General features: G+C 40.9%; 1 protein-coding gene across 2 annotated transcripts in view; it reads left to right on the top strand.

Annotated features, from left to right (window-relative positions):
* The first annotated feature begins 3,613 nt into the window (after positions 1 to 3,613).
* ptprr (protein tyrosine phosphatase receptor type R) overlaps positions 3,614 to 15,952 on the top strand; it is a 49,447-nt gene continuing 37,108 nt past the window's right edge. The window contains exons 1-3 of one of the 2 annotated variants that reach the window (XM_041781295.1): positions 3,614 to 4,028; positions 4,300 to 4,364; positions 12,223 to 12,563. In XM_041781295.1, coding sequence (XP_041637229.1) covers positions 4,006 to 4,028; positions 4,300 to 4,364; positions 12,223 to 12,563 — 429 coding nt within the window. In that variant the 5' untranslated portion in view covers positions 3,614 to 4,005. The remainder of the gene's footprint in view (positions 4,029 to 4,299; positions 4,365 to 12,222; positions 12,564 to 15,952) is intronic. The other variant, XM_041781296.1, reaches the window with a different exon arrangement.

Raw genomic sequence — 15,952 nt, 5'->3', positions numbered from 1 at the left:
CAAGGAAGGGCCACATTGGTCTTTGCCTAGGGCCTCAAAATTAGAGAAAACACCAAGAAGGTAAAAAAAAACTGGTCTGACACAGACGCAAGCTTTTACAAGAGTATTAGGCCCACACAAAGAGAAAAAAAAAATTAAAGATTTTATTTTTTACATTACAAGAATAAAGTCATAATATAGCGAGAAAAAAGTTGTAATATTACGAGAAAAAAGTTGTAATATAATGAGAAAAGAACTCGTATTATTATGAGAAAAAAGTTGTAAGATTACGAGAAAAAAGTTGTAGTATTAAGAGAAAAAAGTCATAATATTACGAGAAAAAACTCGTAATATTATGAGAAAAAACTCGTAATATTATGAGAAAAATATTATGAGAAAAAACTCGTAATATTATGAGAAAAAAACTTGTAATATTATGAGAAAAATATTATGAGAAAAAACTCGTAATATTATGAGAAAAAACTCAGAATATTATGAGAATAAAGTATTACAAGAAGGGCAGTCTGCTTCGGCGCCGTGGATCTATGATGGAGTATTGTCCTGATTCTGATGCTACCATGTTAAATTTGTAAACAAACATTTTGACAAGAAGATATCTTGATTGATAATGCCCTGATGGATTATCCCAGCAAATAGCAGCACCAATAACTTTTCAGGGGCAGAGCCAGTGGTAATGAGGGCTTTATGGGGCCCCCTGAAATCAGACTGGCTCCCCAAAATCCAAAAAAATGACTCTTAATTTGCCCTGTCAGCCATTAAGGCATACTCAATTGCTAAGCATGTATTAACTTAGATTGGATTAGTCTTACTAACTTTAAAATCCTCATGGCGAGAATATAAAAGTGGCCCCACCATCCTAATGTATTTCTGTATGTGGCCCTCTTTGAAAAAGTTTGGACACCCCTGGTTTACAGGGATCCACCTAGCTTGGTATCAAGACATTTTGAGGCTTTTGAGGGACTTGGACCTCACTTGGGGCCTGGGTTCTTCATCTGTTATGATGTTCTTCCATGGAATTGGCTTTTCAAAAATCTTTATAATCTGAAAAATTCTATATTTTGGTTGTCATAAATTTCTAACCTTTAAACTTGAAGATTCCATTTTTTGTCTTCTGTTTCTGACTTTTTAAATTTGAAAATTTCCAAATTTTCCCCCCAAAATAAACAGATCTGATATATTCTTTCACAGTGGCCCTAATACTTCATTGTAAAATAGGGTGAAGTACAGTTCTTCCCCAAGTGGAAACATTGGTGTAAAAATCATCTTCAAAAAGTATAAATACTCAAAAACACAAGACGGTTACCGTAACACAAGTTAATGTAAATTCCACCCCAGAAATACCAGCTAATAGATATTTTTTCAAGTTCTGTTACTTTTTATTTATAGAAATTGTTAAATTAAGATATATCACTTTGTTTAAAACACTTGTTAATCTTCTTGAAATAAGCCACTTAACCCATTGAAGAAACTAACAAGTTAATTTAGCTTTCTGCCCTGTCAGCCAATTTAAGGTTACTCGTTACGGTCATTTCAGGCCTTCCCTGTCTACTTTTATTTGAATGTAACCAGAAATAACCCTGTTGATCTGGACTTTTCAGGTGAATGTGACTCTTTTTATGTAACACTGATAAGGAATAAGACAAATAAATGAGTTTTCAAAGAGCCTAACCATGGCCAGGCCAGGTAGCATTAGATAAAAAATAAACCATTTCATCAAATTAGCAGGTGAAAAAGAGGCAGTATCAAACATCCTTTTTGTTTAATTATTTACTATTCAAATGCATTCATTTTCATAATTTATTGTACAACTCCAAACTAATTATTGTTCCCACTGTATATATATCAAAATTGTGTTAAAATGACACAGCATTTGACACGTTGAGCAAAGATGCTATCGTGTGTGCTCGCTACTTGATGTAATATGGTGCTTCTAAATCAAAATAATGTCTTTTAAATCATAATATTAAAATTTCCAAACCAATACGGACACGCTTTTTGAAGAGAACCTATGAGAAGAATTTGCAAATTGATTTACCGTGAGCTTGAAACGGTGCTAGCATGCTAATGCTGTGCTTTCTGCGTATTAGCATAAACACATGTTACATTAACTGATTGAATTCAGACAGGTTATTTTTATTTTTTTGGCAAATTCAGGTCTAAATGGGTGTAAATTATACAACCATTGGCACTTCTCAAACCATTAAATCAATGTAGTTATTTGATAACCTTCAATAATCAACAGCAGTTAATTTATGAGCCTGAATAAGTGCTAACATGCTAATATTATGATTGCTTTATATTAGCATAAATGTATGATACAAAAACTGATTAAATTGAGATGTAAGGTCAATTTGTGGCAGTTATTGGGCCTAAATTGGTGTATCCTAGGCAACTGCTGGAACTTCTCAAAACATTAAATTGATGACGTCTATCACAAACTGGCTTATTTTCTGACTTTGAAGATCCAACAGCTGTTAATTTGCTATCTTGAAACAGGGCTAGAATGCTAATTTTGAAGCTTGCTTTGTATTAGCATAAATGCATGATACAAAACTGATTAAATTAAGATGTTAGATTAATTTTTGGCTTATGTAGGTCTACATTTGTGTACTTAGATAACTATTGGCACTTCTTAAACCATTAAATCAGGTTATCTATGTGATAAATTTAAAGAATAAATCTGAAGGTTAGTTTGTTAACTTGAAACAGGGGCATGCTAATGCTATGCTACTGTTGCACTATTTTAACATTAATGTATGATACAAAAGCTGATCAATTCAGACATTTTTAGCTTATTTTATGGCGTAGTGTTTACAGAGCGCAATCAGTTGTAAACTACTGGCATTAACGTTAAATATTCAATGAAAGTTAACTAGTTAGCTTGAATAAGTGCAAGCATGCTAAGTTATGCTTGCTGTAAATTAGCATAAATGTATGATACAAAAACTAACTAAATTCAGACATTACGTTATTTTTTGTTGTAGTTGGGTCTAAACAGGGGTAATTTAGGCATCTATTGGAACTTCTGAAAACATCAAATTAAAGTAGTCACTTGATAACTTCAGAGATTTCAACAGCGTCATAGCTAGCCAAAAAGCTACAGTCGGTGTTACGGTCTTGCTAGTGACCGTGTTAACTGATAACTTTCAGTTGAGTGCGTTTGTGGTTGTCGTAGAGTCCTTATGATCGCATGTTTCTTTGCCTGTATTTTTCGGTGTATTTACCTATTGACAAGGATATCAGAGATACGTTTAAGCAAAAAATGATAAAGTAGAGGGCTTAAAAGTAGTTATGACAACCACGACGCCGAGTCACCGGTTAACACGGTCGCTTGTTTAAGCGAAACACCAAACGAAACTATTGGCTAAGGCCGGATAAGGCATTAATCGTGAAAAATAAATTAAAATGTAATAAATAAAAATGAATACGGAATATTTTTCTGCATCCCGAACATTGAATACAACGTGTCATTGTTTATTTATATTTTGACAGTGTGAAGGTAAATGAAAAAGCGTTATGAAAAATGAATGACTAATGCTTCTGTCTCCACACCACACCTCCTCTCCTCCCCTTCCTCCCTCTCATCATCATCATTGCCAGTCTCCACCTGAACCCCAGCTAACCACACTCCTCCTCCCCGTCTCCTGTGAATCTCACATGGAGGAAACCTCCGCCTCTCCCGGGGCTACTGCTGCTGCGGAGCGGCTCTTCCTTCTGTAGCCAGGCTGCTGAAGGACACCGCTGGACGGGAAGGAGCGTTCGCGGGGGGCCGGTAACGCCGATCCCCGGAGCTCCTGCAGCAGCGTCTCCTCCCTTCATGCTTCATGCTGCGGACACACATACATGCACGGGAATATTCACCATCTGCTTTCCTTGATGCATAATTACAGCAGTGAGAGAAGCTGCAAGAGCCGATTTATTCCAGTGTGAGCTGCAGAGAGGAAGGATGACTCGAAGAAGAGGACGAGGAGGATTTCTCACCATGTTCCTTTTCCTGAGCCTAATATGGACACAGCTGCTGATCACAGGTAAGCGTCTGTTATCTGTGCTGCCTACAACCACACATACTAGCAGCTATACAACTCAGACGAAAGAGTCTGCCTGTATTTCTGCCATTTACATTGTTAAAATAAACCAAATAGTGCTAATTGCAGAATATGCATGCATTTGGACCAAACAAACGTGCTCCGTAGACACATAAGCAAATTAACCCTTGTGGTAGTAGTGCATACATTAAAATTTGACAACAACTGTTAATGATTAGAGCTTAAATAACGTTAAATCCTTGAATGTTTGCAGGGTGCTGCACGTTGGAATCAGCAGTCATGCCTTCTGTGTACTAGCAGGGAAATATGACAACATAAGTAAGGTGCTACTACACAGCAAATTAACATTTAGAAACAAAAACAAATGCAGTATCCACACAGATTAACATGTTTAACACTGTAGGGTGTTGTTGCTGTGGTACCAAAACTGATATTTAGTGTTTGATTTGAGCTGATACCATATTAGAGTTTGAATATCAGTTTTTTTTTAACACCCTTACTGGGAACTCAGATGACTCACTAAATAATCCACAATATGGATCATTTTAAAAACCTTGAGGCTTCACTAGAATCTCAATGAGAAGGTCAGCAACTCCTCTGTTTTTGAAGAAAAAATGTTGCTTTTTGTCAATGGAATCTGGTGGATGGAAGAGAGCAATGCAGCGTCTGGGTCTGGTTGAAAAAGGCACATCCTCCTCTTAGATCTCGGCAGGAATCCTTCCTGTAGTGATGCCAGACACTGAGAATAACTATCTGAGGGCGTCAGTGACAAAAACAGCAACTTTTAGTGGGTGTTTAAGCGCATCAAGGATTATTAAATGTTGTACCTCCCAACCATACTTCATGGTAGCTGTTTGAAGCAGTTTACTACGACAATAACAAAAAAGATTTGTAATTGCTACTAATTTAGATGCTGAAACATGCTAAACAGGGTCCCAGGCTAAGTATGGTTTCGGTATGCTATAATCAGTGTTTTTGCTACAGAGACCGGTCATTGTTGGGTGAGATTGGCCAGCTCTGATCATAATTAGTGGTTGATGTAGCTGCTGGTTTTGCAGAAGGTCGGTCCACTTAGCTTTGTAGTGCACTGGGACCTCCAACAGGTGTCAGCGTATCCTTAAAGGAGTGATAAAATCATCCTGATTCAGAAGCAATGCAACAAGTGTTCTACAATAAGGGCAACTGAATTGCACAGTGTGAGGATTAACTGATTCAGTGAATTCATGGGAAGAAGCGCAGTTGTTTTATATTTCTACTTCGAGATCCTTTCGGATGTCTGAACTCCTCATCCTGTCTCTAGGGCTGAGCCCAGCCAATCTCATTTCGACTGCGTGAACCCACGATCTTGTTCTTTTAGTCATTACCCAGAGTTCATAGGTGAAGGTTGGGACAAAGATCAACCGGTAGAAAGTAGAAGTAGAGCTGCTGCTCCTTCATGTTGAAAGGAGCCAGTTGAGGTGGTTCGGCATCTGATCAGGAGGCCTCCTGGTCACCTCCCTGTGGAGGTCTTCTAGGCACGTCCAACTGGAAGGAGACCCCGGGGTAGACCCAGAACTTGCTGGAGTGACTATATATCTAATCTGGCCTGGGAACGCCTTGGAATCCCTCAGAAGGAGTTGGAAAATGTTGCTGAGAAGAGGGATGTCCGGGTTGACTTGCTTAGCCTGCTGACAGCACGAACTGACCCCGGATAAGCAGAAGAAAATGGATGGATTTTATATTTCTGAGGAAAAAAATCTCCTCTAAACAAGTGTATTTGTTCAAGTATCTCAGGGAAGCAACTTTTGACCACTGTGTAGAGATACAGCACTTGGTATTTTAAGCCTCCATCTCCTCAAAATGGCACATTTATATCACCTGGCAGCAGCAGAAAAATGGCAATGTTCCTTTGAAATGTAAGTTTATGTCTCTTTGGGCCATTCTATGGTTCCTAGAATGCTATGAAAATCCTTAAAACAAAAGGAATCTGTAAGGACGTAGCCAGAGCGTTTAAATAAAGCTGCAAACTAGCCCTGATTTGTGGTGTGTGAACTTAAGAAAGGCAGACACAATGACTGAAGACATCCAGCTTGGCACCTGAATGCTGTTCGGCTTGGCCTCTGCGTTGTTTGCTGTGGTTTGCCTAGCGATCAAGCAGCAACCTCCAGTTCTAAAAAATGAAGCCAATGCGGAAGTGGAAAAAGATTGCAATGCAGCCAGTGTCCACTTAAGGCTGGCTGCAGGAACACTGGAAGTCCCGTCTGAACAGCTGTTAAAAAGCTGTTTTTACACTAGAAGTAAACTGGTTTACAGCCTGGTTAAAAAAAAGTGTCTCATTAGTTAGTGTCTACATGTTCTCACACTGTATGGTGGGTAAATATGTTTATGTACCACCATCGTTTCGATTATATTTAGAAAAACCTCGCTGCGGACTGATTTGCGTGTCTCTAGCTAGCTAGCTGATGGGAGGTCGAGCTTAGTGGGTGGGCTGTTACGTTGATCCAAAGTTCAGTTGAGACCGCAATTTCAACGTGAAGCCAGCCGTGGATTGGCTTCAAAAGCAGTTTGAGCCGGCCTATTTTGAGGAGACAGCTGATGTCACTTAGGCTTTGTCCAATTCTTTCTACGGTCTATGCTTGCGATGAACCACGAGCCTGTAGGCTTCATCTGAATTCAGCTTTACTTTGGTGGCGTTTACCCCAGTATATAAGCCACAATTTGTATTTTTTGAATGTCTCAAAAGGGAAAATGTTTTACACCAATTTCCATATTGTTTGTCAAAGTCAACAATGTGCATTTTCAATGGCTCTGTGTCGCTCTTTCAGTACCAGCTGTTTTCACCTAGTTGTGCATCTACTTGCTACAGTACGATAGTTTAGTCCTTCACCTCTGGGGGATGTTGTGAGACAGATCACAACCTGCGAGTCCCTCTGCCCTCTTACGCTTGTCACTTACTGTCCTTAATCAAGAGGTTTCTAGTCAAACCAGCACTCTACAGCAACAGTGTATATTTTTTGTTTTCTTTAAATGCACGGTTGTGAACAAACAAGGGAGAAAAGCGGTTAAAAAGTGGCACTAAACCCCAACAGTCTGTGGTTAAACAGCACAAATAGTACATTAAAACACACACACGGTGCTTGTCTTGGCACAGACTCCAGAGTGTTTACCACAGAGAATCAGATCTGTGGCTATTAGAGTTATTTATGATCTAAGGTCATGTATTTAGGTCATGTATGTAGGTGTTTTTAAAATGGTGCTGTTTGTTTTGAATGTTTTTGTTTATTTATTCAAAGAGAACTAGGACAATTAAAAAAAAATCCATATTCTGATCTAAATCTGCCTATTATGACACTCATGCTCTTCGATACACATAAAAGTAGAAAATAAAATGATTTTTTATTAATTTTATTAGCTTCTTCAGACAATAAACTCAAACAGACTGTCATGTTGGGGAGTGTGTTTCCCCACAGCCCCCTGTAACTCCTGCTGTGATTGGCTGATGGCTGCCCCAGAGGCCAGGCAGTGCTCACTCTGCTGTCCAATCAGAGCACAGCTGGGCTGAGTGTCGTGCATAGCAACCAGGACGCTGTCGCTAGGGAGAAAAGGAGCCAAAGCCAGAGGAGCTGTGTCAGCTCAGCAGCTCTCCGAGGACTGATTCAGTCCACTGAAACCTCCTGAAAACTGCTGTTTTAAGGAGTTTTTGGTTCAACACAGCAAAATATATTTCATATTTTAGAAATAAGAGCCTCTGAAGTGTCTTTAATTTCACTCATGGCTGACTAGAAAACCAAAGAAACGTCCAGACTCTTCTTTATCCTCCCTTTAAAACAACATTAGGTCCCAATCCATGATTTCTGTCGATTATGAAACAGTTCTTGGCACAGAAACAGCCAAGAAAAACAGCCGCGTCTCCGGCAGCAGGCAGACAGTCTGTTAGACAGAAGTCAGAGGACACTGTCAGATATTTTCTTGTTTTTTCTTTTTGTGTATTTTTCTGCCAGGAAACACAGCTGACTCTAACAGACGCCACGGCGAGCGCTCAGTCAGCACTGCCAGCATCAGCTCTGCATCAGTCTCCACTTTAATCGCTCTCTGGCCTGAGGACAGATTTATTGGACCCTGAGAAACACCCACTGCATCTTTGGCTAATTGATTAGCCAGTCAGAATGAAGAGAGCTTTATAATGCTGATTAACTTGGAATTATTATATAAAGTCAGTATAAGAGAGTTTAATATAGAGCTGCAATGATGGAACCTAGTCTGACTAACAGGGACTTTAATGACATTGCATTCAGAGCCATGTACTTTAATATGAGGCAGCCCCCCTTTGCAGCTCTAACAGCCTCCACTCTTCTTGGAAGGCTTTCCACAAGATTTGGAATGTTTCTGTGGGAATTTGTGCCCATTCATTCTTTGGAGCATTTATGCTGGATGAGAAGGCCTGGTTCCCAATCTCCATTCGCCAAAGGTGCTCGATAGGGTTGAGGTCAAGCAAGATTTTTTATAACCAACTCACAAAACCATGTCTTTATAGTCATGCTGGGTTAGAAAAGGGCCTTCCCCAAACTGTTGCCACACAGTTGGAAGCATAGCATTGTTATAACATTGATGCCAGTGGAAGTTCAGCGCTCAGCAGAGCGTTGACCCCACCCTGTGATATTACATGGTCTTCTGCTTCGTGGCTGAGTTGCTGTTGTTCCTACACTCTTCCACTTTCTAATAATATCATTTACCTCAAATTTCCACGTACAGCGACTGCGCTGTGATCCGCCGACGAATCGGTGTGCGAAGCAAATCGCTTCCTCTCTAGTCCATCAGAGCAGTTCCGCTGCAGGTCTGTTTTCAGTGCCAGCTTCTGTAAAACCACGCCAGTTCCCATCAATCAGAAAGCTCCAAACAGTAAGTCCCAAGTGCAGAATATCTAGTTCTTTCAAAATACAACTCAGTGCACCAAGTCCCGTAAATCATTACTATGTCAACATTACGTCTCGCCCTGCAGCTAGAGCGAAGGGTCACCGAGAGGTCAGAGGGCTACAGAGCAATGGCCCCATTAACAAGGAAAAGTTAACTTTAGAGGACATTTAGCTAAAGAATTTTACATAAAACTACAGGTCCTTTAAGCCAGGGGTGTCCAACATTTTTCCATTGGGGGCCACATACAGAAATATAATAGGATGGTGGGGCCACTTTTATGTATCTCACCTCGATGTTTCAGTTAGTAACAGTCAGCTCTGGCTACCACTGGCCCCGCCCCTGGAACATCATGGGTGTGGCTATTTGCTGCTGTAATCCATTAGGGTATTACAAATCAAGATATCTTTTATTATGTTGGTTGCCAGTATTTTTTAGTACTTAATAGTGTCATCTTAATTTAGTCCTTACAAAAACAGCTAGAACTCCTTGTCAAAATGTTTGTTTACCGTATTAGCATGGTAGCACTGCCTTGTGCTGAAACTAAGAAGAATAATACAGTGCAGCACAAGCTTCATGCCCTATAAAGGGCCATATTCAATGCAATTTAAAGAATTTTTTGGGGGCCCAATCAAAAATGAGCCGTGGGCCATATTTGGCCCTTGGGCCATAGTTTGGACACCCCTGCTTTAAGCAGACATTAACCTTTAACTACCTTATGTACTCACCCATTGGTGGAAGCAATATTATTATGAATTCTTAACATAAAGCAGGGGTGTCAAACTCAAGGTGCAGGGGCCAAATCTGGCCCGTAGCACAGTTAAAATCAGCCCGCAAGATCAGATCATATTTTTTTTAGGTATGAGGTCTTCAAGTTTCCTTCAGTATAAAATGTAAATTTAACCTTGTTTTTTGCAAAATATCCTTGTTCAGGCATAAAAAATAGAAAAGGTAAAAATAGTTAGATAAAAGTCAGGATGTGGAAGATAAATTCATTTTTGTTTTCATTTAATATTTCCAATTTTGCATCAAACAGTTACGACTTAAAATAATGATTTGGACATTTTTTCTCATATTTTGACCTTTATATTCACAGTTTTAGATTTTAGGTCATTTCTTGATCATTTTAAATAGTTATTTTGAATTTCATCTTATTTTTCCACCTTTTAAACTTCTAATGTTGAATTTTAGACTCACAATTTCAAATTTTATTTCATATTTTCACCTTTAAAGCCCATTACATTCTAATGTTATCTTATATTTTAAACCTCATAACTCATTTTTTAAATGTAATCTCAAATTTTGACCTTTAAAACTCACAATTTTGAATTTTATCACATTATTTTGACCTTATAAATTTATTATTTCAAATTTTATCTTTTATTTTTACCTTTTAACTCATAATTAAACACATGATTTTGAATTTTTGGCTTATTCTTAACCTTTTAAACTCAAAATTTTAACTTAATCTCATAATTTGACCTGTAAAACTCACAATTTCAAAGTTTTTTCTCATATAATTGCTTTTTAAAACACTATTTTGTCTTTGAATTTTGTGTGTCGACCTTTTGGACCAATATGTTTGACTTTTTTATCTTAGATTTTGAGCCTTTAAACTTATGTTTTTGACTGTTTTAAATCTCATAAACATCAGTTCCAGATTTTTTTCCCATAATTCATCACTTGTGAAAATGAGGTTGACAGTTTTTGTTTAAATGTTGACCCTGTTGGGCTCTTAGGTTGGACCTAAGTTCAGAATCCAGCCCCTGCTGTGATTGAGTTCAACACCCCTGCCATAAAGGATGATAAATCAACCCCAAAAGGCAAAATTGTCCGCTGTTGGCATACTATTCCTGTGTAAACTCGCAGTTCTCACTTGATCTCTGCCCGCTGACTAGGGCGCATCGCAGCGCAGCGCTCTGGCCACGCTTCCAGTGGGCGAGGTCACTTGCCTTCTGTCGGAGCAAACCTGCGGCTCTTCGGTGTGCGGCACAGCCGTCCTATGTGGAAATTGAGGGTTACAGTTGACTGTGGAATATCCAGCAGGGAGGAAATTTCACCTTCTGTCCTGTTGCAAAGATGGCATCCATCCCAGTAGCACAGTTGAAGGCACTGATCTCTTCAGAACGACCTGTTTAGATCACAAATGTTTGAGACTGAGTTGAAGGGCCTCATGTTCATCTTTGCTACAAGATTCAGGTAACTGCAACACCTTGTCTGCACTCTTCTGCAGAATCTGGGTATAGAGAGGTCTAAATCATCGTAGAAAGACTGCTGATGAGAGGTGGATGTAAATAGAGAAGACATTTTGGCACTCCTCTTTCTGCTCTTTTACATAAAAATCTATCTTTAGTCTTTCTGAAACATGAAGCTTTATATATATTATTGATTGCTAAAAGGGATGATTAGCCTCCTATCAGCTAAAACACTATAAATGATCGAGACTGGGCTGAGGTCCAGCTGCTCCAGGTTCTGCTTTGTGCGCTCTTTAAATAGAGCGGAAGTACCATCTCAGCTCACAGTATGAGTGTCTCTAGCTGTGACGGTGAAGCCGGATGCTGCCTCGAAAAGTGCTTTGCTCAGTCGATTTTTTTTTTCTCTCAGGATAAATAAAGACCGAGGATGAATAATGCAGTGTTCATCTTCATCACGGCTGGGTGGTTCAGGCGGCGTGCAGGGGTTTCCTCTCAGCCTGATGAAAGCGCCGTCCTGACTAAAGACGACGTGACAGCCGAGACTCAAACAGATGGGATCTTCTGCTTTCATCCCTCATCCTGGTGTCTCTCTGTGAGAGAGTCCTGCTGCAATGAAGCTCTCCACATTCAAAAGACAGGAGGAACGAGCTGCTCCTCTCATTCTTTCTTAAGTCTTAAAAGTGACACTGAAGTGCAATCCCTCCTCAGAGCTCCTTATCTGAAAGCTGCAGAAGGTTGAGACTTTGTTCTTACCTTTCAATATCAAACAAAGAAGAGGTAAAGCTGGAAATAATGGACTTAAAAGTGCAGCTTTCTGTGTTTAACAAAAGCTGCAAATAGTTTGCAATCTGCAGAAGCCCTCTGCAGTTATGACAGATTATCAGGGACGAGTCCTGAGGGCTTCAGAAACTGCAGTCAGTTGCAGGCAAAATCTAGCAGTCCCACGCTTTTTTCAGAACTGAGGAGACTGAAGAAACTTATCCTGACCTCTGCATAAGAATGATAGTCTCACAGATCTTAAAAATGTTGCAGCCATAATCACAAACACACTTCTTGTTTATCTACGTCTAGCTTCTTCTTCTTCTCCTCAGAGTCATCATCTGGTGATCACGAGCTCCGTCTCTTCCCTTCTCGCCGCTCCAGTCGTCTTTCTCCCCCTCATCAACACCAGAATGACTTCCACCAGCGACACGAAGAGGACGGCCTTCCAGAGTCCCGCCCCCACCGCCTGCACCTCCACCTCCATCGCCACCACCATCATCTTCATCACCAGCACCCTGACAGGTTAGACAAAGCGATGCCAGCCGACCCGCTCGAGTCTCGGTTTCGCCAGGAGTCCAGCGAGCAGCAGAGCCTCAACCTGCTGGCCCGACCACATCACGAGGTGCATCCGGAGCACGCGGTGGTGTCTGCACGCCATCTGGTTACTGTGGTGAGTACTCTGTGTCCTGATTGGGTGAGAGAGAATGGAGAAAGGAAAGCTCATTTGTGATCTTTATCTGCAGCTTTCAGTCAGATTTAACTGGGCAGCACTAATGTTCTGACTGACAGCTATGACTCTTTAGCCTCCCAGTAAGTCTCCCTAAGTTTAAAATGAAAGAATAAGGGAAATAACTGCCCAACTTTCAGTTGAAATAATTAAGAAACCCCCCTGTTACCACAGACTCATTCCACCTTAGAGTGATAGCTGAAAACCCCACAATATATCTGGCACAGTAACAAGGCAATCTGATGTGGACTTTCAAAATAAAAGCCCTCTCAAATATGCCATTTTCATCGTGCAACTGCCTAACTTTAAAATGAAATAATTAATGTATGAATGAATTAAATTGTCCTTAAGAGTGAGCATGAATATTTGTCTGTCTTGTCTTTATGTTGGTTATGCATACAGAAAGAGCTTTGCATTAATTTCTCCTGCACTTCTGCACGTTTTTTTGGAAGCACACAGATATGAATCAAACTTTGCAATACCACAGGAAATCGTGCTGTAGTGTTGAGTTGTGTAGTCAACAGTTAGGCCAGACTAGCAAAATATATTAAAGCAGAACTCTTTGGTAAATGGTGGAACTTTTGAGTAAAGATAGCATGATGTGGCTCAGTCTGCCCACTCTTATTGGCTGTAGGTTGTTTGCAGTCATGTGCAAATGTCATACAATTGTCAGATGGGGAGCAGGAAGTGTAGGACAGTGGTTAGGAATCAGTGAGAACGGGGGTAGGGTATTATGTTAAAGCTTGAAATGGTCCTACAGGCCATGAGTATGATCCCTCCACTTTACGAAACAATAGATTGTTTTCTAAAAGGTTAACTGTGCCTCTTTAACAGCTCTTCTCCCCCATTTTGTCAACATTTAAAAAGCCAAACTGGTACCAAACGAAGAGCTGTTACGGAGCAAAAAACGGCTCTTATACCAAGCTGAGAAAGTTGATCCAGATGTCTAAAAAGACATGAATTTCCCACCACAAACAGCAATGCTGGGTGGAAATTGGCTGTGGAAGATTTCTGTGTAAGCTCTTTACACTCCTTTACTTGTATGTATCATTACTTTAGGAACACAAAAGTAGCCAAAGATAGTTTTTTTCCCCAACTCTTAAATTCAGAGTTTGTTTTCCCTGGAAATATACGACTTTATGATCTCAAAAAGATTGCTTTTTTTGGTAATCTTTTAAGTTGGCCATAGATTGGTTGTATCATATATACTTCCATCTTATTTTGACAACAACAGAGCAGACAGGGTCCCACACCCCCCACCAGTGTTTACTTTTTGTTGATCATCCACGGCTGTGATTTTCCCTCTAGATTTCGGTTGGATGGGAGGTCATTGACCAACCAACTGAGGGATGTCAGCCTTACAAAAAAGCCTTGAATTGGGCTAAGGCTCCTGTCATTGATATGAATGCCAATCGGGCAAAAAGATCTGCCTATAGTCCTTCAGTGTTAGACAGTGGGAATGAGTTTGGCTCTAATTTTTGGTGAATAATCCTCCCCTATATACCTGTCTTGATGCAGTTTTATTAAGAGTTTAGGCACCTTTTTATACCGTCAGTCACTAAAATAATGGATTTTTTTCTTTGAAAACACATGCTGCTAACATGTTGACAATCTTGCAGTCTTTAAACATCTGCAGCGGTCTAAAATGTTTGCTTTGACTCCCTCGGTTTTATCAGCTCATATCTCAGACCTCCGTTTGACAACCCGATAAACTGCAGCGACTGAAAGCTGCTGATTAGAAATTTCTGGAAGCCGGTGTGAGTAAGCTCTCCTTCACTCCCACCCCGGTTCTCTGATGTGATGTTTTGATTAAATAAGGCGGTCTCCTCCCTCACAGAGGTTACGGACGAGATCGGGAGGTCACAGCAAACAGACAGTAGGTGAATGATGGATGAGGAGACAGCGGACTTTAATGTTGCTAAGGCGCTGCTGGAGGAGGGATGCTGCACTCTCTGTTGCCATGGAAACACCGATCATGAGCATGTGTGAGAGAGACCCACTTACCTTCACAATGGGATGTTATATAACGGAAAAAAAAAACAGCAGCAACCTTCAGAGTGACATCGAGACAGACACAGACAGGTGTGCTCAGGTTGTTAATGACACAGACGGCTTCAGAGGGACTGAGAACCATCAAAGTTTTGACCTTTAGTCCATCAAATCTCAGCATTTTTTCTGTATACAGACTTACAGCCACCGGCCACTTCATTAGGTACGTCTGTTAATGCTAGTTATTACAAACATATCTAATCAGCCAAACACGTAGCAGCAGCCAGTGCATTTAGGCGTGTAGCTAAAGCCTAAACAACCAGTGAAGTTTGACCTGAGTATCAGAATAAGAAGGAAAGGCGACTAACGTGACTTTTGGACTGAACTGAGAGTTTATCTGAAAACTCATAGCTCTCACCTGACATCACACATCCATGGAACCACCCCCTAGCGGGCAAGAAAGACTATTGTTTTTTGTCACTACATAGTAAAAATAAAACGAAAGTTCGTTTGGCAGTCTCCTCTGTAGCAGCTAACACAGCCGTCCAAATGGTGATTAGAAATCCACAGCCCCGAGGGAGCGGGCACCCATGAGAAAGATGCTCAGTACGGGTTAGTGTGGGTGACGCTGAACAGACAGTGTCCAGGGTGCGAGGGGTCCATCAGGATCCTGGAGGCCTGCTTGTGGAGAAGACTCTGGTGGATGTCTTTAAGGGGAGGGAGGAGAGAGCCAGCAACCCCCTCTAGTCTTACTAGAGTCCGGTGTCTGGTCCGCTTCATATATGGTGCGGCCTACTAGCTCCACATCCGGATGTTTTCATGCAGCCAGGTCTCTGTTATTATCAAGACACAGTCATCTGTGTGACTGTTAGAAATCCGCGGCCTTGTGTCGTACATTTTGTTGGCAAGGGAGCGGGTATTTGCGATAAAGGTGCTCAGTGCGGCAGGTTTGTGTGGGGCTGCTCTTAGCCTAGCCTGCTTGTTTTCCCAGCTTCCGCCTTCTCGCACAACGCCGGCTCTGCCTCCTCCCAACTTGACTGTAGGTGTCGTGCTGCCTCTGTGTCCTCCTCCTTTCAGTCTCTGAGCGCTCTGGATAATCTCAGTCAGGAAAGAAGCAGTTTGGGTGTAGGGCTTTGTTTTGCTGCTAGTGATGGAGCACCATGTATAGTGGGGCGACGTGTATTCCAGATTTTTTGGGTGAAACGCCCCAAAGTAAAACTGGACTCAAATAAAGCTTAGACTTGCCACTCACCAAAAGGCGGACTACAGGAAGCAAGGCCGGAGGCCAAGCCGACCGGCATTGGGGTGAGCTTGCCTAGCTGGCTGTCTTCTGTCATGAAAAC

Source organism: Cheilinus undulatus, linkage group 23 (genome assembly GCF_018320785.1).
Source record: "Cheilinus undulatus linkage group 23, ASM1832078v1, whole genome shotgun sequence".
Taxonomy (NCBI): domain Eukaryota; kingdom Metazoa; phylum Chordata; class Actinopteri; order Labriformes; family Labridae; genus Cheilinus; species Cheilinus undulatus.
The sequence above is the reverse complement of the archived record's forward strand: the minus strand, read 5'-3'. Positions and strand labels throughout refer to the sequence as shown.